The following is a 24,186-nucleotide window of genomic DNA, read 5'->3' on the forward strand; positions in this document are numbered from 1 at the left end:
CAATTGCTTTGAAATTTTATATGCAGTTCACTTGGGATGACCTGACTTAAGTTTGTTCAAATCGTGGTGAAATTTGCATATTTGTATTTTTGGGGCATTTTTTGGTGTTTTTGGTAAAAAAATCTTCTTCTCTGAAACCGCTTGTCCGATTGCTTTAAAATTTTATATGCAGTTTACTTAGGGTGACTTCAGTCAGATTTGTTTAAATCGTGGTGAAATTTGCATATTTGTATTTTTAAGGCAATTTTTGTCATTTTTGGTAAAAAAATCTTTAAAAATCTTCTTCTTCAAAACTAACAGTCAGATAGCTTTGATATTTGGTACATATGTCCCTAGGGATGATCTATTTCAGATTTGTTCAAATTGTGCAGAAATATTGAAAATTGCATTTTTAAGGCAATTTTTGCCATTTTTGGTCAAAAAATGTATTTCTCAAAAAGTACTCAACGGATAGTTTTGAAATTTGGTATACAGGTTTGTATTAATGAACTAAGTAATACGTATTGAATTTCTGATGAAATCTGTAATTTTGTATTTTTGGGGCAATTTTTGCCATTTTTGGTCAAAAAATGTGTATTTCCAAAACTACTCATCTGATAGCTTTGCAATTTGGTATACAGGTTCCTACAGATGAACTTAATGATATTTATTGAAATTATGATGTAATCTGCAATTTTGTATTTTGGGGGCAATTTTTGCCAATTTTGGTCAAAAAATGTGTATTTCCAAAACTACTCATCTGATAGCTTTGCAATTTGGTATACAGGTTCCTACAGATCATCTTAATGATGTTTATTGAAATTATGATGAAAATTGCAATTTTTTATTTTTGGAGCGATTTTGCAATTTTTGGTCAAAAATGTGTTTCTCAAAAGTATGGTCTGATAGCTTTGAAAATTGGTATGAAGGTTTCTACAGATGAGCTAAGTAATATATATATAATTTCTGATGAAATCTGTAATTTTGTATTTTTGGGGCAATTTTTGCCATTTTTGGTCAAAAAATATGTATTTCCAAAACTACTCATCTGATAGCTTTGAAATTTGGTATACAGGTTTCTATAGATAAACTAAGTGATATTTGTTGAAATTATGATGAAATCTGCAATTTTGTATTTTTGGGGCAATTTTTTTCCATTTTGGGACAAAAAATGTGATTCTCAAAAAGTACTGGTCTAACAGCCTTGAAATTTGGTATACAGGTCTCTATAGATGAGGCCAAAGTAAGTAAATTCTTTGTTTTGCGTCCACTCAAAATCCTAAAAGGTACGCGGGTAAGCGGTTAAAAAACACACACAGAAACTTTAACACAAAATCTGTTTGCCTTTATTTGACAATTTTTCTCAAACAACATGAATACTCCTGTCACAGTATGACACACTGTATGATGATCACTGTATGCACTTGCATGACAAATGGATCAAAATTATCAGTCATTCTCTGACGTTTGCTTTTCTTTTATTAGTTTTAGATTTCTTTCTTGAGCATTCAAAGTGTCCACATGTCAATACCATTGCATAGCAACTTGACAGCCTCATCAAATTACTTAAATATGGACAGTTTGAGGAATGGGTACACTATAACAGTATACAATAGCAGTCTTTTGTCCTCAAGTTCTTGTACGTCTCTTTCAAGTTTCTTGTAATGCTGATGTTTATGCTGATGGAATGTCATAGTTTTGCTGAAAGGTGCCTCTGTTTTGAAAGAAAACACTAAACAGATTGGGTAACTTGCAGCCTCTGCATTCAATTTTAGAAAGATGGGGCATCAGAGAGAACAAGACATTGGTGATATAATGACTAAAGTATTCCCTGTATCTTCCTCGGGACCATCTTTAAAACCAGCACCTTTGCTTTCCATCAAATAAAAGCAATCATTTCGTAATTGTCAGTCTCCAAACACAGGCTCATCATACCCAAATTTAGGTGGACGCTTCACATCTATATTCCTTGCACTTTCAAAGTACCACACCCCAGATTGATTGAAAAGATGAAGCTTCATGGCATAAATGGAAATATTCTACTGTGGGTCGAAGCTTGATTGACAAATACAAAAGAGCAAGTAGTCATAAATGGAGCATCATCTGAATGGAGAATACGTCACAAGTGGTGTCCCACAGGGTTCAGTACTTTGACCAGTACTCTTTCTAATCTACATCAATCACACTGGCGGTGAAATTATTTCTGAACTCAAAAATTTACTGACAATACCAAGACATATCACCCCTTGCGACAATGTATTGATCCTGAAATTCTACAAGCTGTTTTGGACAAGCTACAAAAAATGAGTGAACACTGGCGGACGCATATTTGCTACAACAACCCCTTCCATAAATTCTCAATGAACAACATTTCACTGGGACGTACAGCTGAAGAAATAACTGGGGCGTCCACTTCATTCTCCCTTAAAACCTTCAAGCAAATGTGATAAGTTTGCTATAAAGCAAACAGAATGTTGGTCTCATCAAATGATCATTGTCGATCAAATCAAAAATATGTCATTCTTCGTCTTTACAAGCAACTTGAGAGACCACACTCGAATATGCAGTACAAGCTTGGTCACCATGGCTACAAAGGACATAAAAATCTTAGCACGGCAAATAATACCTAAACCCCAACACTACAATTATCAAAATAGACTTAAACAGCTTGGTTTAATAACACTTGAACAAAGAAGAATTCGCGGCAACATGATTCAACTCTAGAAAGTTATCAAAGACCATGACCACTGTAACCTTTCACTTGAGTTAGCAGCCGACTCGAGAACTCAAGGACACTGTCCCAAACTTCATAAACTGACCGTTCGACTTAACACAAAGAAGATATTTTTTCAGCAAGAGTTGTGGACACCTGAAATAAATTACCAGCGGTGTCATTAATGCAGACAGTGTGACCTCCTTCAAGAGCAGCTCCGACCGCCTACTACAAGTTTGAACTTTCACAGAGGAATTCTAATATACTTTCCCTTACCCAAACTGAACAAAAAAGTACGTAAAGGCTTTTCGTTTACAGGACTAATCACTGGTTTGTTTTTTGTTATGGACTAATGAACCAAATTTTTGGCAAACCTGAAAGACCGATAAACTAGGATAGGCTTCAACACTTTCCGATTTTTCCGTCTGCCATATTCTCTGAGTCATGGTACCCAAGTCCAATCGGCCGACTGAATCTCTCTCTGTTCAAAACCCGATTGCTCGCAATGACCATGCCTTCAAGTTGCCGTGCAAAGGTTTCCTGTTTTTTAACGGCAAAGCCACAACAGGCAAAGCCACAACAGACAGCGAGAACGTGAGGCCCCGGCGTGAGGCAGCAGAGAGGATCGACAGGGGTAAATACATGTAGAGTACTGTTTTACGTCACCGGATGGTCTAACAGTGAAATCTGACTGCAGTAAAAGAGTATTTCATCGCAAAGTTAAAAACCACGACTTGTTTTTGCGACAAAATGGCGCCACCAACGGCGAAATTTTGAAAGGAAAGTTTGTGTTTTTTTTCCGAAAAATCTCCAAAAACCTAGGCGCGCGCGGACGCAAAACAAAGAATTTACTTACTTTGGCCTAATGAACTGAATTTGATCTTTTGAAATTATGATGAAATCTGCGATTTTATTTTTGGGGCAATCGTTGCCATTTTTGGTCAGAAAATTTTATTCTCAAAAAACTACTCATCAGATAGCTTTGGTTGACATGTTCTTAGGGATTGTCCGATGTGATATATTCAAAGTATGATGAAATCTTCAATTGTGTATTTTGCAGCTATTTTAGCCACTTTTTCTGGCCACTGCATTGAGCTATCAAAAATTTCCGCTTCTACATCAACATGTGTCAAAAATAGTTATTCTCTACATAAACACAGCGGAGCTATATCGGCCGCTAGGTCGCTTTTACACTTAGAGATTGAAAGATCTAGTTGGGTACAAGGATGTAAACCTCATAGATATTTACTATTCCAGTATGTCGCAGATGCAAATGTGTATGATTAAGAATTTAAAATTACTCTGTGTGTATATGGAAGTGTGGTTCTTCGATTGCATTTGGGCCGCGGGCCTTAGACACAAATAAATTACAACAAAAATACAATTCAGTCTAGAGTTAGGATCATATGCTACAAGCTTTGTTTGATTACTTTTCCTAAAACAAATAATTTATATTTTGTGGCACATTCCATCCATCACTTCTGAATTCCTCTGCTTTTTTATCTGAGTGAAACAAAGCTAATATAGTGGATATTGACCTTCAATTAACAGACTTTATTCACAATTTTGTATTCTAAGTGGATGGTGGTTGGTCAGAATGGGGACTATGGAGCACCTGTTCATCTGGATGTGGGGAAGGACGGGCAAACCGGCGACGATACTGCAATAACCCAACACCAATGAATGGGGGCGCTCTTTGCAAAGGTCCACTGCTTGAAGACAAAAAGTGTTTTGATGACAGATGTCGCAATACAGGTACAGTTTAATGTTTGATAGAAACTTTTCAAGTTTCTACAGACTCAGAGTTCAATATGACATATTGGCGACAAAATAGCTGGTTTATTCCAAGCTTTGTACCATATCTGGCCTCATGGTCTTAAATATGCATGTGAAGCAATTCAACTTGCCGAGATGCCTTATGTATGCCATCAACTGGCGAAACTAAATGCCAAATTGGTTAATACTATCAGCCATTGCTATGATTTTACCGTTGACTGATAACCAATGGTTAGAAAGTGCTATGAATAACAGGTAATGAAAATGTTTTTACAAGCATGGAGTGACCCCATCTTTTTTCTCTTCTCGGAGTGCATCTATAATTTCTATGGGATAATCTTGGGAGCATGGGTGAAATTGGATTAATATCACATTGGAAGTTTGAAAAATCTGCCCTGATTGAACAAGTGCCTGGATTACATTGGAGTCTATTGTTAATCTAATTCCCTTTTCCATAACAAGAGTTTTCCATGGCATTGCAATGAAAAGTTTTGACAAAATCATGTGTCAAAATGGTTTGTAGTGAGGTGCTACTTGTCACCATGGCTATACTGTTCACCAAGCAGTCATACTTGGCAACATTTTTTTCAACTATTGTGAGTGGAAGTTATCCTATTGGACACATTTCTAAAACAAAATACTGAACGGTAACTTGTACCTGCATTTTGAAGGATTTCTTTTTGTAAACAACACTACTTTACTGAAGGTTTTTTCCCGGTTCTCTGGTTTCCTTGATCTGATATAATTAGTGATCCCTTTGACCATCCACTATAGATGAAATTCAGTTCGCATTCATGGTATAATTTGTTCTATACATTATCAGAAAAAGATAAGATATATCTGTAATCTGCTTTTTTATTCATTCTTTGAATTGCAGTTGGACCTCTGTTGACCCCATGGTCTGAATGGTCAGAATGCAGTGTGAAATGTGGCCTTGGAGTCAAAGTGTCCGGTAGACGATGTACCAACACCATTGTTGGATGTCCAGATGGTTCTGGAAATTACATCAAGCAACTGGAAAAGACAGCGCCATGTTACATTCCACCATGTGAAACACAAGTCGCAGGTACAGTTGCTTTCTTGGATGTAATAGCCTCTTCCAACTATTAAACTTGTGTGAAACAGTCACCAACCAATTATGATCTTCAATTATAATGTTCTTCATAGAAATCTAGTCAGCAAAATTCAATTGACACATACGACAGATAATAACAAGCAGAGCAAACACACATACGAAAAAGAAAGACATTGTCAAGGCCGTGAAAGAAAGATACATGGTCTTTGGAAAACAAGAAATGATGTTCGATGTTTCAAAAAGAGTGAGCTCATCCTGCTCCACATGTGGTACCTGCCATATGTCAATTTGAGGTCAACTAAGTAATGGGCATGTATCATTTTATGTAGAAGTCACTGATGATATATATATGAGATTGTTTGACTGGCAGACATATTCACCAGCTCATGATATCTGTCATAATAACCTTTGAATATGGACTCACCTACGTCACGTAATTGATCGAAAAGTTTCTCTCTCATCAAAAATTTGGCAATATGTAGTGAATATCCTTGACATGGCAAGTAAGCTTGGAAATGTATGCATTATGTTATAGTGAAAACGGAATGTAAGTGTTTAGTGAGTGGGAAATTCATGATATTAAAATCATCCCATTTGTAATAGACACAACAGCATTGTTGTTTTAATTACTGTGGTGTCATTCCATTGTCTTGAATTGTATTCTTTATGTATATACACATCTATTATCTTTAGTATACAGAAATGTTATTTCAAATTTTGTATTCAAGGTGACGATGGCTGGACACCCTGGTCTGAGTGGTCACCATGCTCAACAACATGTGGACAGGCCTTCAAGGAAAGATACAGAGTATGCATACAGCTCTCTGGGGGCAAGGAATGCGAAGGGGAAGAAACACAACAAATGGAATGTGATCTGAATCCTTGTCCTGGTACGTGATGGTAATATCTTGGAAAATCTTACAAAATGAAGTAAAAGACATCGTGTGTTAATTGTGGGCTCATTACAAACTATTGACGAAATTTGGAAAGTATTTTGTTTTTTATAGTTTGGCAATATGTGAGTTAGTATCTTTCTTGCTGGATATATCTTTGTGAATTCATTGACTGGTTGTAAGGTTTTTGAGTTGTCTACTTTTCAAGCAAAATTTCTGTTTTCTAATTTTTACGATGTTAGCAAATAGTTTGTGCTGCTAATGGTAGTATTATAATTTATTAAATTCCATGATTTTTTCACCTTGATATTGTTTTATAAATTCAGCATTGATGGAAAACTGGAATACATGGAGTACATGGACTGGCTGTTCATCTGACTGTAATGGAGGCATAGAGTCTAGAGAACGTACTTGTGTTACCAAGGACCACACAACTAGCATGATAAATGGCTGTGTGGGGGAATTCGTCCAAACCATCGCATGTAATTTAAATCTTTGTTCTGGTAAGTTTGTGAATGCTTTGGTACTTACATCTACTTTAAGCAGTACTTTTTTACTAAACTGCATGGTCATAACATTCTAAAAATTAATGTAAAGTATCATTGAATTATGTTCAATTGGTGGCAAAGCAGTGCACACTAGTAGTGCATTACAGTTTTGAAGCCAGTGAGTGGTAATTTTGAATCAAAATATGGTAAAACAAAGTAACCATAAATCAGTACTTCAAGCACCCTAATTAATTATGGGAATACACATTAATACAGGAATACATTGCATCAGCAAGCTGAATATTCAGAGCTCTGTACTTGCAGAATATACATGTATGTACTAGGTTTTTCTTCTATACATAACTTTGTTGTCCGTATGTTGTTTGTTTATCAGTGTCATACATGCTTTTGAGAAAGGTAGGATTTATGACTATTTTCAGTGAATGGTTTATGGGCAAACTGGGCAAGTTGGAGTGAGTGCAGTCAGTTTTGTAATCCAGGTGTTGAGTTCAGGGATAGAACTTGTACGGATCCTGCACCAGCCGGCAACGGCACTACGTGTGATGGTATCGGAACAGAACTCAGACAGTGCTATCAACGACCATGCCCAGGTAAGAATGTGAAATGAAATTTTTTAAATCACGTGACCAATTGATAAATGTCACCACTGTAAATTGTAATATCTTGTTCATTGAGTTGTATGTATCACATGATATACACACATGCACATAAAATAACATACATGTAGTAAGCAAAAGTTGATGTGATTTCTCTGTCATGGACAAACACATTATGCATGCATTATCAAATGACAACAGCCAATACTTGAAAAAAAGAAATACTTGGACAATTTAACACTACCATACGTTACAGGGCCAGTAGCTGTAACCTTTGATGACCATTTTCACTATTTTAGTCGATCAACATAAACTAGAGTTTTTTTATTCCGCTCTCCATAGCATGTTGAAATATGCAGAATTTAGCTGGTCAACTCAGTCTGTACCTGGATAGACTTCATTGCAGTTGTTGACGAGTCAATTCTGGTCTGTACTAGAAATTAAAATGTGAAAAATAGCAGTGCATACTACACATGTAGACACTGTGTTGGCAAGCTCAATAGTAGGGGTTTCATTGTACTTTCTGTGGTAGGACAAAAACATGCCATGCATGGACACACAGAACAAAAAAGTGGGAAAAAAAATTATCAAAAGTAAGGCTGCGTTCACAAAACAATGGTGGGGGTGGGGGTGGGGGCTCTGGAGGAATTCAGGGGGATTCGAAAATTTTGGGGTAGTAGAAGGGGGGGGGGACTTGAAAATTTGCTCTACCTGTATGGGGGGGGACTCGAAATTTTTTGGTTCCTTTTATGTTTTACAGTGTTCTCCCTGAATAAGGTAACAGGGGCGTGGCGCCCTCTTGTAAATTCCGAGCGCCCCCTTGCCAGAAATGAAAAAGATTTATTTTTTTGAAAAATAAAACAATAAAATGTACGGGGAAAAAAGTTGACAGTGATTTACAAGCAAAATGCGAGCGTGAGCGTCGATCCTGCAGACTGCAAACGTAATTCTCATCGATCTTGCAAATCTCGCGAGTTTGTGATGTCATCCGAGATCATAAGCCCATGTGCAACTCATCGAAGGCAGCCATATTTGCATGGCTCAGTCCATAACGTCACGTTAGCCACGGTCCCTCCATAGGGACCGTGCATTAGGTAACCGACTTAGCTGAGTAAACATGGCAAGGAGCTTGAGGGTAACCAAGGACAGCAGAGTACACTGAAGTTTTTATAGGAGGTTAGAATTTCGTTTGTGTATTCCTTCCAAAAGCAAAACAACCTAATTTTAGGCTCGGTCGGACTTGTATCAGGATGAGAACACGTGAGTGTTATGGTGATAATTTTGCCATCGATGATAAATGTATGTCTCTAGACTCGCTATGTTTTCGTTTGTAATAAAGTTATGGAACACTGTTTCAGATCTCTTTTCCTTTGAGTTTTTTGTACGAAAAAATCTGAAAAAATGCTCCCCAAACCTGAGTGTTATGGTGATAATTTTGACATCGATGAATAAATGTATGTCTCTCGCTACGTTTTCGTTTTCAAAAATGAAATCTTCATAATTGAAATCAGTGAACTGTAATAAAAGTTATGTACACTGTCTCAGATCTCCTTTCCTTTGAGTTTTTTATACGAAAAAAAATCTGAAAAAAATACTCCCCAAGTGCCACCAAATGACACCATTTTAATCGCTGTTTTTCAAAAGCTCCAACGGCAGGAGGGGGGACACCCCCTCCTGACCTCCCCCCGCGACCGCTGACGCGGTCGCTTGTGGTGCTTTGCACCACATCTTCGCCCTCTTCTCAAAAAATCTGGGGAGAACACTGTTTTACATATTCCAATTCAAATTTTTGTAGGTAATTCAATGAAAAAATGAATACCATTTTTATGTCATCCAATTGTTGTAATGTTTGTAAAAGTTTAACAAAATCTAGAAACCATTTTGTTACATTTTATGACTTTTATCTCGAAAAAATCTAAACGTGTGATTTGTTGTAAAAAACCAAACAAGCCTATAAATAACAGGGCAGAAGCTGCAAATGTTGATGATTTTTGCAATATTTCTATGTAATGTATCAACTACAGTTTCTTGCTGTCTCCCTACAGCATGCTCAAACACACAATATTCAGTTTGTCGACAAAGCCTGTATATATTAATATGTATTAGGTGATGATTTAATTAGAGTCCAGACTGACAGTCAGTTGTCAGTGATACAAATGCATGCTACACATACACAGGCTGTGATAGCAAGCTGAATACTGGACAGTTCAACATGCTGTAGGGAGTAGAACAAGAACTCAGTTGTATAAACTGAACAAAAATATTGTCAAAATTATCTAAATTAATACATATGGCAGCAACATATGGAAGACCAGGAGACTTGAAAAGTTGTCCCAAATTTTTTGAAATCTGGCATATGAGAATAACCAAATATTAAAGAATACAGATGGGGTCACCATGCTTGATTTTCTAAATTTTCACATTCTTGTCATAAAATAATACAAAAGTAAAACTTTGAACAGTAAAGATGAAATGAAAAAATATGTGAATAAATGGAATTATTTATTTTTAACCAAATTTGCCATCAGTACACCCAAAATTTCAAAGATTACAACATTAATATTTTAGCCTTCCAATATTGTCAATTTTGAGTAGCATCTAATTCATATATGTCTTGTACTTTTGAAACAAATTTTTGGTAGGTCACTATACTCAGTATTAACAATACGGCAATTTGCCAGGAATTCACAATTTGCCTTCTCTCTCATGATCGTCATTTTGTGTGCTCTTCGGCAGGAGCAATTGACCTGGCCAGAGTAAGATTAACTCAAGTCAGCTTAAACTGATAAATCCAAAACGTTCACTGATGCGTTTAAAATGAATCAATTTAAGAACTTTTACGAATATGACGTTACAAACTGCTAATAACAGGTAGTGTTGAACATCTGCGAGCGGAACGCCGCAATACGTGATTTTTTCTGCATACACATCCTTTACAAATATGTGGGCTTGTGATAGTTGGGGGAGGACTTGAAAAATTTTGATCATATAGAGGGGGGGGGGCATTTGAACATTTTTTAGGGTATTGAGGGGGGGATCTGAAAAAAAAATAAGATTTCAATCGTGATTCCTCCTGGCCCCCCCCCCCCCCCCCCCCCCCCCATCGTTATTTGTGAACGCAGCCTAATAGTTACAGGCCCTGTGAAGTATTTTTGTGGTGCAGTATTGTAATCACTGGAAAGACTTATGCTGGTAGTTGGTCACTTGTACTTAAAAGATGGAGTATAAAGAATAACCTTGGTCCAAACCCATTGTTATCAATGATGATTGTGGACCTGCGTATAGGGATAAGTTGAGTACAGGGTAAATCTTTCAGATATTCATGTATTTATGTATGTAGCAGGTTCTGTTAACCCTTTAAGTGCCAAAGTCAACTTTTGTCACCTTTACAAAATGTACCGTAGTCAACCTTCTTCAGATTTTGCCAAAATTTTGATAAGAAACTGTAGCCAATGAAATTTTACTTTGATTTGGTCCAAAATTACCAAAAAATATTACAGAAAAATTCATAAAAATTGGTAAAATGTAGCACTCAAATTTTGGTGGCAAAAAACTCAGCACTCAAAGGGTTAAAGGGACAAAGTCAGCCATATTTCATGAATTTGGTTTGATGTGAGATACTACTTATATTGTTTGACATGTTGAAAGATACTGAATAAATGGGTGACCATGCATATATTCGACCCCGGTTTTAGACACGATAAAAGAAACCATTACGAAAATAAATTAATGGTTATGACCATTAATTCATTTTCACGATGGTTTTGTTTATCATCATATCTAAAACTATGGTGGAATATATGCATGGTCACCCATTCATTCAGTATCTTTCAACATGTCAAACAAAATAAGTAGTATCTCATATCAAACAAAATTCATGAAATATGGCTGACTTTAAATAAGGTGATACATGTTTATTCTGTAGAGTCATCTGCAGAAAGCAGAGTTTTCCGTGGAAGTTCATATCTGTTCTACCCGGCAACAGCCACGCCTACAAGACTATTGTTTATATATGTAAGATTCAAAAGTTTTGCATTGGATGGGGTGCTACTGATGAGAAAAGGGCCAGGCAGAGGAATGCCTGTGTTGGCTGTAGGATTGATCAATGCGTATGTAGAGCTGTATCTCAAGATTGGATCTAGTGCAGTGAAACTGATGGCAAGTCAGATAAGGGTAAGGCCAAGAATACAATTCCTGTAAATCATTACGTTTATCACTTTTGTATATTGTGAAGGAATTATCTGATTTGTATTCAATTGTGTATATACCAGTACACTAGTATTTCAGAATGGAATGTGCCATCTGCTTTAAGAATCTTCATTGCTTAACATGACATTTGCTTTCTCCAACTGCCCATCTTCAAGTTTACTTTAACTTGATGTAAGATTTTAAAACTTGGTTGAATCTACCATAGGTTTTGGCAGATGGAATTGACTGATTAATTTCATTAGACGAAAAAAATACCATCCAGGCATCATGTGGTTGCCCTTGCATTGTGTCTTCCATTTGAGATTTTCAAAAAATCTTCACTGTAACATTCACACACACACACACAGATAGCACACACCTAAATGATATATAATATCGTATCAGTAAAATTAATACACTATGTTTAGAGCTAACTCCCCTTAACACGAATAAAATTGCAGTAAGGTTTTTTGTCAGTTAAAAAAGCAACTGTTGAGGAAATATCTGCCTTGTTCATTTTACGATTTTTAGATACCAATCAGTAACAAACACATTACCAGAAAGAATTTTCTAAGGCTTAATATCCCAAGGAAAACATGATGCCCAAACAATTTTATCATAAGGTTATGAAATGACATTCTGCAAAATATCAGACAAACCACTTGTAGAAACCAGTTAAAACGGGAATTCAAATTGTATTCATAGACAGAAAAGATTTGAATACATGAAAACTCTTCATTTGTAAAGAGAATCAGCCCTTTTTGCATGATTTGTTACTGTAGCGTAGGAGTCGCACTAAATTAGTTGTTCTTTTGTCCAACTTCATTTCAATTAAAGCCTGGTGCTGACATAATCCAAAAATTTAGCAATATATTTATATAACAGATTGCAATTTCAAAGGAGAACAAAAGACAGAAACATCTCATAATCTTCTTAACACCATAGTTAATCTCGATCCTGGGGCCTTTTCTACCCAGGGTTTAAGTAATGTACACTTTATTTATAAGGAATAAATTACTATTGTTACTGTACGAATGTGATTGGGAATAAGGAAAAAATCTTGGCACTGAGCCGCTTTTGCCAAATGTCAAGGACTACATCATTTTCTTGCATCTGTGATTTATTGGACCTTAAAACAATTTTTTTTGGTGACTTGTAACTGACAGACATCAGAATGGAACACACTAGAGGTGGCCGTTGTCAGTAACAGGGTAAGTGTTAGAGTGAATGACGCACAGCCAGTCAATAAAGAAGTAGCCATTGACAACCCCGGGGATGTGAACTTGGACCAGGAAATGTATGTCGGAGGAGTTCCAGCTGGCAGCTTTCCCAAGGCAATGAAACAAAATAAAGGTAAGGAAATTACATTAGTATACTTGATGGCAGATGATAGTAATGGTTATATAGAAAATGAAGTATCAACCAAAAATGAGAATAGTTTACACAATGCATCACCATAGGCACCTTTAAGCCTTTTGTTACCGTGGTTTAAAAAAATCCTTTTCTATGGTTAAGATGGACCTATTAATAAGGAAATGTGGGTGAAGGGGTTAAAGCCACAATTTTCAATCCCAGGTTCTGGCATTAGTGGAGTTCTCCTCCCAGTCAAACACTTGTCCAGTACGATGTTTGATTTCTATAGCATTAATTATACAAACTGATCTAACCTTTTGGCACCTTTTGCTAAGGGACCGTTCAGTTTTTACGGCGGGGGGGGGGGGCAAAATCCAGGGGGGGGGGGGGTCATCATAATTTTGGAATCCGCAAAGGGGGGGGTCATCACTTTTTCACTGGTAGGAAAGGGGGGGTCACCACATTTTCAACAACATAATACCTACAATAAAGTTCACTTTTATGCCATGGCCATCATCAAATTTTTTCGTCTGACAAAGGGGGGTCAACATTTTTTCGCGAAAAATGCAGGGGGGTCTATATTTTTTTGAACACCGGCGACAAGATTTTGCCGGCCCCCCCCAGGCCGTAAAAACTGAACGGTCCCTAATCTTGCAAACAGCGTTTGATTGACAGTCGGTTCAAATTGCCAATGGTCATTGATTCCCCACCACCAACGCTCAAATTTCCTAAAAAATTGTCTTCCAGGCATGTTAGAATTTGAATATAACCACAGATTTCGATTGGCAGCAGCTTCGTGCTGAGCGATTGGCAGTCTGTCTGCGTTTTGCAGCTGTAAAAAAGTAAAAAGTGGCATTTTCTGGAACGTGATGTGCCTGCTTGTTGCCTGTTTGGTGTCCACTTACACAATGACCGCCGCCATAACTTTGCGACCTTTTAAAAGGAGGCTCTGCCTTTAAAGTAAACTTGATAAGCGGTATCAGAGAAGATGATATTTTGACTAAAAATGAAGAGAAAAATCCTAAAAGATAAACATGCAAATCTCATCATTTTAAAGAACGTGGATGTCATCCTTGGCTTGCTGCAAATCAAATTTGAAAGCTATTGGATGGGTAACCTATTATTTTTGGTAATACACATATTTTCCACATTTATATAGGTTTTTATGGAACTGTAGCCGATGTTAGAGTCAACTACAAAGATTACAGTTTAGAGGCTAGCACAGAATGGCTGGGACCAGGCACACCAATGACAGCTGATAATGTTGGACGAGAACAAACAGGTGACATTTTATCATTCATTAAAACCATCATGCTATCATTAAAGAAATATAAATGGAGTTCCTATGTCACAAATGATGACAAAAATCGATATTTAAAGGGACATAAGCTGTAAGTTGTGGCAAGTTTTTCAGTATTCTGCTTCTGTCTATCAACTACTGTGTCAGACCCTAATATGTTTGTCATGCTGAAAATTTCTAGTATTCTTTTTGTCAACACAGCTTGTATGTGCCTAGAGCTCTGTTCAGAGATTAAGCGCATTACAAATATACTTTGTTATTATTAGTATGATGTGTGTAGTGATCATTGTTTATTGTTTACAAATGAATTCTAGTCCGGACTTGGATACAATATTTTCAACAATAACAATGGAGATTATATGTGTTGATATGCTAAATACTTGGCATTAAATTACTGTTTAGGGATTCAATGCAGAAAGTGTAGGGAAACCACAAATCAAAAGTTCTGAAAAAATAGCCAAAATATACAGCTTATGGAGTTTAAGACAAATCCGTTTCTGATGGATTATCTAATAAAATAAAGACAAAAAACTGAAAAAAAAATCAACAATCCAAAATAAAATGCATCATGGCTTGGCTACATGATTACTACTAAAGAGATTTTTACCTTATGTTGATTACAGAAATCTACGAGATTAATTGAAGGACATCCTGAATAGACTCAAACTTTCTACAGGAAGTTACACATCTGTTACGTAAGATGTAATTGCTTCACCGTCAAACGAATAGCACTGAAACCTAAGTCAGTTGATGCACTTGCTTTGATGCATGTCCTTTCGGTGGGTAAATGTAAAAAAAACAAAAACAAAAGGGTCTTAAAATGTCACGTCCCTCAATATTTTCTCAGACCGATATTGGACAAAACCTTGACCTTGTTGACACTCTAGGTATCAGGTAACAGTTAGTGCTTCCTGTTAGCATCTGTAGCCTCATAGTTAACGACAGAAACAATTTTTTTTGGTCATTATTCACACAGATATTGAAGCCTTACTTCCATATTTTGATGGTAATGAACATACTAAGCTTTCCTTACCATCGACTGCTGGTGATCCAAAAGTGTTGCATGTCACCATCATTCTGCGTCCAGACAACTTAGACGGAATTATCCTGCACAACAATGGAAAAATTCCAGGATCATTCATCGTGATGAGTCTGCGGAACGGAAATCTTGAACTTTTCATTAGAGATGGGATCACTGTACACTCCATCAGAGTTGGTAAAATGGAGGTCAGAGGGTTAAAGTGCAAAGGTCAACATAGAAGTAGATTCTGGTTGGGTGTTTCAAATGGTTTATGGTATAGCTGTGAACAAAAACAACTTCATAGTCACCTGTTCACTCTGAGATTGTCAAATATAAGTCAAAAGGTTAAAGTGCAAAGACTGATATAGAAGTTGATTTTGATTAGGTGTCTTGCATGGTTTACAGTAGCCACTCACAGTGTTGTCACCTGTTCACCCAATGATAGAGTGAGGTGTGTCAAATACAGGTCAATTGTTACAGTGCAGAAGTTGACATACAGTTGATTCTGATTGGGCAATTTGAATGTTCTATTGTAACCATTCACAAAGCTGGACAACGTGATCAACTGTTCACTCACTGAAAAACTGAGGCAACAATACAAAGGGCTTTGCACTTTGTTTATACTTCAAAATATGTGCTTTTGGGTAGAATTATAGGTCACACGGTTCTGAAATTTTTTTCAGAAATACATGAATGAACAATAGCTAAGTAATGCTGTGCTCTTCAGAGAAGAGGATTGAACATATGTTATTGCAATATGTTTTTTGTTTAATTTTTAGATCAGGAAGTGGTACATCATTTCAATCTTATTTGAAGGCCAGGAGGGTGAAGTTCGACTTAACTATGGACCTGCAGCTCAAATCAACACACAGGGAAAACCATACATTCCATCTCGAGAAATCCACATCGGTGGCGTGAGCAAACCAGACAACACGGTCACAGAACTATTGACTCATAACGGAGTCGGAATGACTGGTGTTGTCTATAAAGTCACTTTTAACAGTGTAGAGTACATGATGAAGGATTCCGCCTTGCTGAATCTGAATGCAATGCTGAACTCGGCATCCACAACACTAGCAGGTAACTATGAGAGATAGAGCTAGGATGTTGTGACTATGACAATAATGATTTTGTGGTCAAAAATGATAAATATACATGATGATTGGCAGTTACACTACTCCTAGTGCTGAGTATGATTACAGTGATTGCTGTAAGGCAGTTACCAACCGACAACTACAACATTTCTTTCCCCCTCCAGTGTTGTGATATATTTAACTAAAAGTTAATTTGCAAATGCAAATTTAGCATTGTTATCTTCAAAATGAAGGGTGCAACAGTGATGTTGTTAGGTAGTTATATTTAGTATATTTTATGCCTTAGTACAAGCAATGACATTATGGGAATCATAATTATGATTTAGCAAATAAAAAGAAATTTGATGTGCATTACGAGCTGTACTACCATGAGACCTTAGAAGACTGCATGAAGCATGTAATGAATTTAAATTTGTATTTATCTTGTGTAAATTATGTCATATGATAGTAGTAATAGCATATTTCAATTATTTTCAAACACTTTTAAATATGAAAATATGAGGCTGACATAGTAATACCAATAAATATATCAGTTTTGATTTTTTATAATGATAAATTGTTTCCTCAGTGAAGATCACCTATTACACATATTCTTTCTATAGCTCATTATGAAGAGAAATTTGTTGTCAAACACAGCAGTGTAAAGCTACGATGTGACTATGGAATGTTTCTGAGTGGGCACATGGCAAACCTGACTATCAAATGGCTGAAAGAGAGCAGTGTTCTAGAGATATCAGACCATATCAAAGTTGTAGAAAAAGTAAGTTACAGTACCTTTGTAATAAAATAGCCTAACTATCAGGATTGTACTTGCAGATTCCTTTCTCCAGTTGTTTTTACGTTATACACCAGATGGCACTTTACGTAAGACTTTTGACACTCCCATAGCTTCCAGGGTTGTCAACGTGGTGATTAATTACTGCTGTAATATGTTGTAGACTGATAGGGTCGGAATCCATAATTTATCATACAAAATAATAAAGCACTTTTAATGAGCTATACATGTAGATCAGGATTTGGCAAAACACTGCTGACATAAGTTGCCTATGTTGAGCGAAGTTCAAAATGACGCAGAAATGGTTGAGTGGCAATCATCTGTTGCATGCAGAAGTTCCCTATTTCTTTTCCTTCTGTCCGGCTAAATTAAGAGCTTACACACGCACAAAGCGTTGGACAAATATAGCTGAGAAATGCAGGAAAACACTAAGATTTAGTAGTGCACCAGGCTTGAGGAGCCAACCAGATTTCTGAGGTCATGAACCTTCTCTCAAATTCATGTGACTTTGTGGTGTTAAATCATGTGACTTCATCATGTTAAACACGTGGCAATGATGTAAGCGTTATTGAAGTGATACTGCTTATAGCTGACCTGTTAGGGTCAGTAACCTTTGTTTGTCACCTGTCACTTGAAACATCCTCTGTGATTAATCAAATTTACAAACAAATGACGTTTGACTTTCATGCAAATGCACAAGGAAATGAAAAGTTCAGGTATATAGGTCAACACACCATTTGAGCATACTGGAGAGACTCATGCTTTTAGACAATTCAAAACAGCGACATCAACAATGGTTCAATTAAATCATCTCTTGTAAGTAGTTTTAAAATAGCATACATACCTTTTAGACACTTTCAGATTTTAATTTTTTTCTCAATTGAACACGTCCCAAACCCCAATAAAGTATACATTTTCTGAAAGCCCTGATATAGAGCTATCCGACCAAGCACAGTACACGGTCATTATTTGCATAAGAGTCACGTGACAAGCGTTTTGCTGAACCTTCCAAAAACCGGTTTTTCCCACCTTATGCGAACACGCTGCAAGATTTCCGGTTGGAATTTCTTCATTGACAAGCCTTGACAATATCCTTCAAAACCGTGTCTGCGATTTTTTCCCGGAGGCTCCATTCAAATTATATGGCGTGATAATTAAAATTCCTTGAAAAGCACCTTCATCTAACACCTTTAAGAGCGCATTAAAAAAAAACAAAGGCATATAAAGAAAATCCCAGACACGGTTTTGAAGATATTATCAAGGCTTGTCAATGAAGAAATTCCAACCGGAAATCTTGCAGCGTGTTCGCATAAGGCGGGAAAAACCGGTTGTTGGAAGGTTCAGCAAAACGCTTGTAGTCCGGCAGCCAAATCCACTTTTTGTCCCGAACCTTGTGTTAGGGTCTTAAGTTTTTTTAAACCGGATTTGCTAGTCAAGATAACCAAAGTGAAAAAAATAGTTACTGGATCTCCGTCAGTATTGAGCAATTTTAGATAATTAGCATAAACAAAATGGCCGCCAAATTATCACAAATTACCATTGGAAGCAGTAGAAGTAGGCTTTATATTGTTAAAGTCTGCCAGTAAAAGCACATTTCTATTAGTGCTTCAACTAAAAAAAGGTTAGTAATCATAGATGAATAAATTTAAATACTAATTTGCATAAATTAACACAAAATTATCGCAATTACAATTGGAAGCAGTAGAAGTAGGCTTCATATTGTTAAAGTCTGCTAGTTAAAGCACATTTCTATTAGTGCTTCAACTAAAAAAAAGGTTAGTAATCATAGATGAATAAATTTAAATACTAATTTGCATAAATTAACACAAAATTATCGCAAATTACAATTGGAAGCAGTAGAAGTAGGCTTTATATTGTTAAAGTCTGCTAGTTAAAGCACATTTCTATTAGTGCTTCAACTAAAAAAAAGGTAAGTAATCATAGATGAATAAATTTAAATACTAATTTGCATAAATTAACACAAATTTATCACAAATTACCATTGGAAGCAGTAGAAGTAGGCTTTATATTGTTAAAGTCTGCTAGTTAAAGCACATTTCTATTAGTGCTTCAACTAAAAAAAGGTTAGTAATCAGAGATGAATAAATTTAAATACTAATTTGCATAAATTAACACAAATTTATCACAAATTACCATTGGAAGCAGTAGAAGTAGGCTTTATATTGTTAAAGTCTGCTAGTTAAAGCACATTTCTATTAGTGCTTCAACTAAAAAAAAGGTTAGTAATCATAGATGAATAAATTTAAATACTCATTTTTAAATACTCATTTGCATAAATTAACACATAAACCAAACTTTATAGGAAAGCTTGAACTGTACCAAAGTAGATTATAAACAATGCTACAATGAATGCTAAATGAATTGGTGCGGAAACCATATTTCTTTTGCGGATATTCAGTGTTTTTCTATGTTACTCGTAATATGTGTTATATTTTCGTCTTCTATAATTTTGGACACAGTGTTGGGACACTATGGCGAAGCAAAAATTTTACAACTAGGTAACAGTAGGCTCCGTGTTTCATGCAGCTCTCTCAACATTATACACGTGTCCGAACACAAATATAATCGGTCTAATAACTGGCAAACGAAATACCACAACAAGTCTAAATACCACAACAGTCTACAAGGAATACAATCTCTAACAGAAAGAGACCAAATACAACAAGCAAAGATGCTCCTCGGACGTTTCGAAGAAGAAGTCAAATAACAACTTACACATAAACTCAAAATATAAGTTGTTACGTACAAAAAACTACTTCCCCAGACCAAACCAAAGGGCTCTTTTTCAGGGCCACCAAATTTTTCAGCCAAAGAACAACCATTGAAATACGATGGCCAGGCCGCCATCATATTCAAAATACACACAGAGAAAATTTAACAGATTGAGGAAATCTTCTCTGATAATGGAAGCAAAAGAAAAGAATTAATTAAAGAAGCAAACAAAAATAAGACGCAAACAGGCGTACCAAATACAAATCCCTAAGAACACTAAATGTATTAAAATATCTCTCGGAATATAACAGCACGATTGAAACTAATTTGGGATAATTGGATTTTCATATTTTGCGAATTTCTGAAAAGTGTACATGTTCGGTGCCATATAGCTGAATGTTGTAGTATCGCAAATTACTCATTTAAACAAGTGTGTAATATTAAAGAAAACGGATTAGATTACATTTGAAGATTAAATCGACATTACGTCACCATCCAATTATCCCAAATTAGTTCCAATTGTGATAACTCCTGAAATAACATTGAATAGAAGCTTAAAATTTATTTCTGGAAAATTCCGAAATTAATTACAATACAACCAAATCTAACCTAATATCGGCAGAAAAAATGCCATTAAAACACTATCAAATTGAACCATAACATTGCCATAAAACCATTCGATAAAGACAGGGGAAATGGAATAGAAATATCAAATTAAACAGATTACATTGAAGAAAGTCACAGACTTTTAAGCCAAAAGAGATTACGATACAAAAGCGCGTGTAAATGACAGCGACAACACAACCAGAAAACTACACGGACATGTACTAAAATAAACAATAGACAAATGATACATTCAAATATCATGATCCCTTGAATACACATAATATTCACACCAACGCAGTATCCACTCCAAAAATTCAAAAAAGTCACCAGCATCAGCAAAATTCATTTGTGGTCATGGTCCAAATTATTTATGGCTGCTCTAGCCCAACACACAAAATATCGGAATACATAAGATAGACTATTTCTTAAAGCTGATTGTACAAAACCACCAATGTACATTAAAGACGCATCGGACTTTACCAACAAACTAAGCAAGATAACAATACAACATAATGCATTACTAGTCACTCTGGATGTAATCTCGATGTACACAAATACTCCACAAACTGAAGCAAGCTGTCACAAACGCACTTGATTTAGTTTCAACTATCAATTACAGCTGTAAATATAAAGAAAAGATCGAAGTTTCCACTAAAGAATGACTAACAATATTTCTGCAACATAACACGGTTGAATTTAACAGAAACGTCTATCAACAGATTTGTGGCTGTAGCCTGGGTTCACCAGTTTCGCCGGAAATCGCTGATACAACATTCTACAACCTTGAAACTGAGGACATTAAACTACACAAAAGCAGACTTTCCTTTTGGAAACGATTCAGAGATGATGTTTTCATGATCTATACGGGAACAGAAACTGAGCTGAATGTGAATGTATGGCTAACATCAAGAAGTTACACTGAACTTTCAAATTTACAATAGAGTATTCTCCTCAAAGTGTCATTATGATTTACAAAGTCAACGATACAATAAAGGGAGAATTCTCGACACAAAAACTCACACCAAAATAACTGACCATTTCAATATCTAGCCAGAAACTCGTGCGACCCAAAAAGGTATTTTTACTGGTTTAATTAAGGTAAATTGCTGAGATATGCCCGTGTAACAACATATAATAATAACCAAGACTTTGACAAGAAAGTTGAATTTTCAACAAAAAACAAAAATAAAACAAAAACAAGGTTATAAGACCACGTAAATCGCACAATCAGAAAAAGGAAGTTGGACACACAAAGTGCCAATCGTACCTCAAACTAGGGAAAATCAATAATAACAAAACTAATATACATACGCAACCAAATACAGTCTACAAATTAGAACAATCGATATAATAGCACTAACGATGAAACGGAAAATAATTAAAAGCGATGAACGTCTTCAGCTTTTGTTCCATGAAAAAACAAATAATAGCATACAAGAGAACAAAACTTAAAAGATGAATTACTTGTAGTAAGAGCCAAAATCAACGCAAAGGATCAACGAAAAAGAGAAAAAAACCCCGAATGAACACATAAGTAAAGAACAAGAGAGTTCAACAACATCCAAAGAAAAACCGGCCATACACAGACAATACAATCTCACACTGGATGGGATTAAGATCCAAATATATCAGTAATAGTTTCGTTACTAAATGAACAAATGTAATTCTGGAGGTCATACACGAACAAAATAAGGATAACAATATTAAGAGACTGAAGAAGAACTCACATTTCAGAGTTTCGAAATGCACGTTAAATGGATCACAAATGATTTTTGACACCACAGACCGAACGACGAATCGTCATAGTACATCAAAAAATAATTAACACCCCCCCCCCCAAATACACATGTTAAGAGTAACATACGAAAAAATTGAACATCCTCAAATATAGTATGGTGTGTTGAGCCGCCTTCCCCTTTTTACCTTTAGAGAACCCGAGTAACTTTGGAAATATCTTCTATAAGTTATTGTACTCCAACCCATAGTCTTTTTCTGATACACAAAGTGTGGCTAATCATGGATTCAATGTGATGTCAGCAGATTCCATGTCAACCTCGAAAGTAGTGTAAATCACAACGTTTTCTTCTTAAATGTACATCAAATGCATTGATAGTCGAGCTAGGAAAAGTTCGCACCTTACTTAATCATTGTTTCGGTTAGAAAATCACAACTCAGATTGGTTTTAGCCAAGGCATAACGATCACTAACTTACTTAGAAACATAACAGAGTCTCTTGGGAGAGTGAAACACAATTACCAGAACACTGTCCGCATCAGTTTATATCTTTTTACCAGTAAACAGACAAGTACTCGACAATGGGCGAAGGCTAAACTAGTCGGTTGCTTATATGTCTGATTATCAACATAAAATTTGCAACAGAAAAAGAAGTTTATGTACGTGCAACTATTAAAACTGATGTAAAAGCTACTGTGTTAAAATAACTGCACAAAGTACAGTAAATGATAATAATGTAGAGTAAGGCTTAACAACGAATTGTTTACAGCTGGCCGCCATCTTGAAATTATGCAAATTAGCATGTCATTCAAATAATATATGCCAACATTTATGTTCCAGTTTGCCGTTAGCAACTGCTTGGTGATTAAACGAGAAAAACAAAGTTACAGTATGTATAAAGCAATTTGAGTCTTCTTTCTCATACAAAGTGCAATAAGCTGGCGGCCATTTTGATTATGCTAATTTTCTCAAATTGCTCAATGCTGACATAAGGCCAGTAGTTATTCTTCTTTTTTGTTGTGGTCTTGGCAAACGAAATCAACCAAGAAAAATCTTAAGACCACAAAGCAAGGTTTACCCCACTGGCAGCTGGCTGCCGGACATATTTACAGCTAGCTGCCATCTTGATATTATGCAAATTAGCATGTCATTCAAATAATATATGCAAATATTTATGTTCCAGTTTTCCGTCAGCAACTGCTTGGTGATTAAACGAGAAAAACAAAGTTACAACATGTATAAAGCCATTTGAGTCTTCTTTCTCATACAAAGTGCAATAAGCTGGCGGCCATTTTGATTATGCTAATTTTCTCAAATTGCTCAATGCTGACAGAGGGCCAGTAATTAAATCTTTTTGTTGGTGGTCTTGACAAACGAAATCCACCAAGAAAAAAACTTAAGACCACAAAGCAAGGTTTACCCCACTGGCTGCCGGACTATTGTCACGTGACTCTTATGCAAATAATGACCGTGTACTGTGCTTGGTCGGATAGCTCTATATCAGGGCTTTCAGAAATGTATACTTTATTGGGGTTTGGGACGTGTTCAATTGAGAAAAAAAAAAAATCTGAAAGTGTCTAAAAGGTATGTAGCTACCTTAAAATAACATTCATCTTCCAACCAAAGCTACAAAAGTTTCTGGTCGGCCTTTATTAGTCTCTGAAATTAAAATTGCCTGGTGTGCTGTAATGATTCAAAATTTTGTGACAGCAACAAATAGAGTCATAGTTTGGTGAAATCTGGATTATAAATTAGTTTTCTGCGATTCATCAATATTTATGAAAGATGCACATAACACTGTTCCACATTGTATCATTCTGGGAAAGAGTCAAATTTCTGAT

General features: G+C 36.0%; 1 protein-coding gene across 3 annotated transcripts in view; it reads left to right on the plus strand.

Moving 5' to 3' along the window:
- LOC139150969 (uncharacterized) overlaps positions 1-24,186 on the plus strand; it is a 33,849-nt gene that overhangs the window by 5,364 nt on the left and 4,299 nt on the right. For all 3 annotated transcript variants that reach the window (XM_070723456.1, XM_070723455.1, XM_070723454.1), the window contains exons 8-18: positions 4,271-4,447; positions 5,346-5,534; positions 6,272-6,433; positions 6,763-6,939; positions 7,365-7,535; positions 11,467-11,714; positions 12,896-13,082; positions 14,242-14,364; positions 15,359-15,609; positions 16,183-16,483; positions 17,100-17,257. In XM_070723456.1, the coding sequence (XP_070579557.1) occupies positions 4,271-4,447; positions 5,346-5,534; positions 6,272-6,433; positions 6,763-6,939; positions 7,365-7,535; positions 11,467-11,714; positions 12,896-13,082; positions 14,242-14,364; positions 15,359-15,609; positions 16,183-16,483; positions 17,100-17,257 (2,144 nt within the window). The remainder of the gene's footprint in view (positions 1-4,270; positions 4,448-5,345; positions 5,535-6,271; positions 6,434-6,762; positions 6,940-7,364; positions 7,536-11,466; positions 11,715-12,895; positions 13,083-14,241; positions 14,365-15,358; positions 15,610-16,182; positions 16,484-17,099; positions 17,258-24,186) is intronic.

Source organism: Ptychodera flava, chromosome 15, assembly GCF_041260155.1.
Source record: "Ptychodera flava strain L36383 chromosome 15, AS_Pfla_20210202, whole genome shotgun sequence".
Lineage (NCBI taxonomy): Eukaryota > Metazoa > Hemichordata > Enteropneusta > Ptychoderidae > Ptychodera > Ptychodera flava.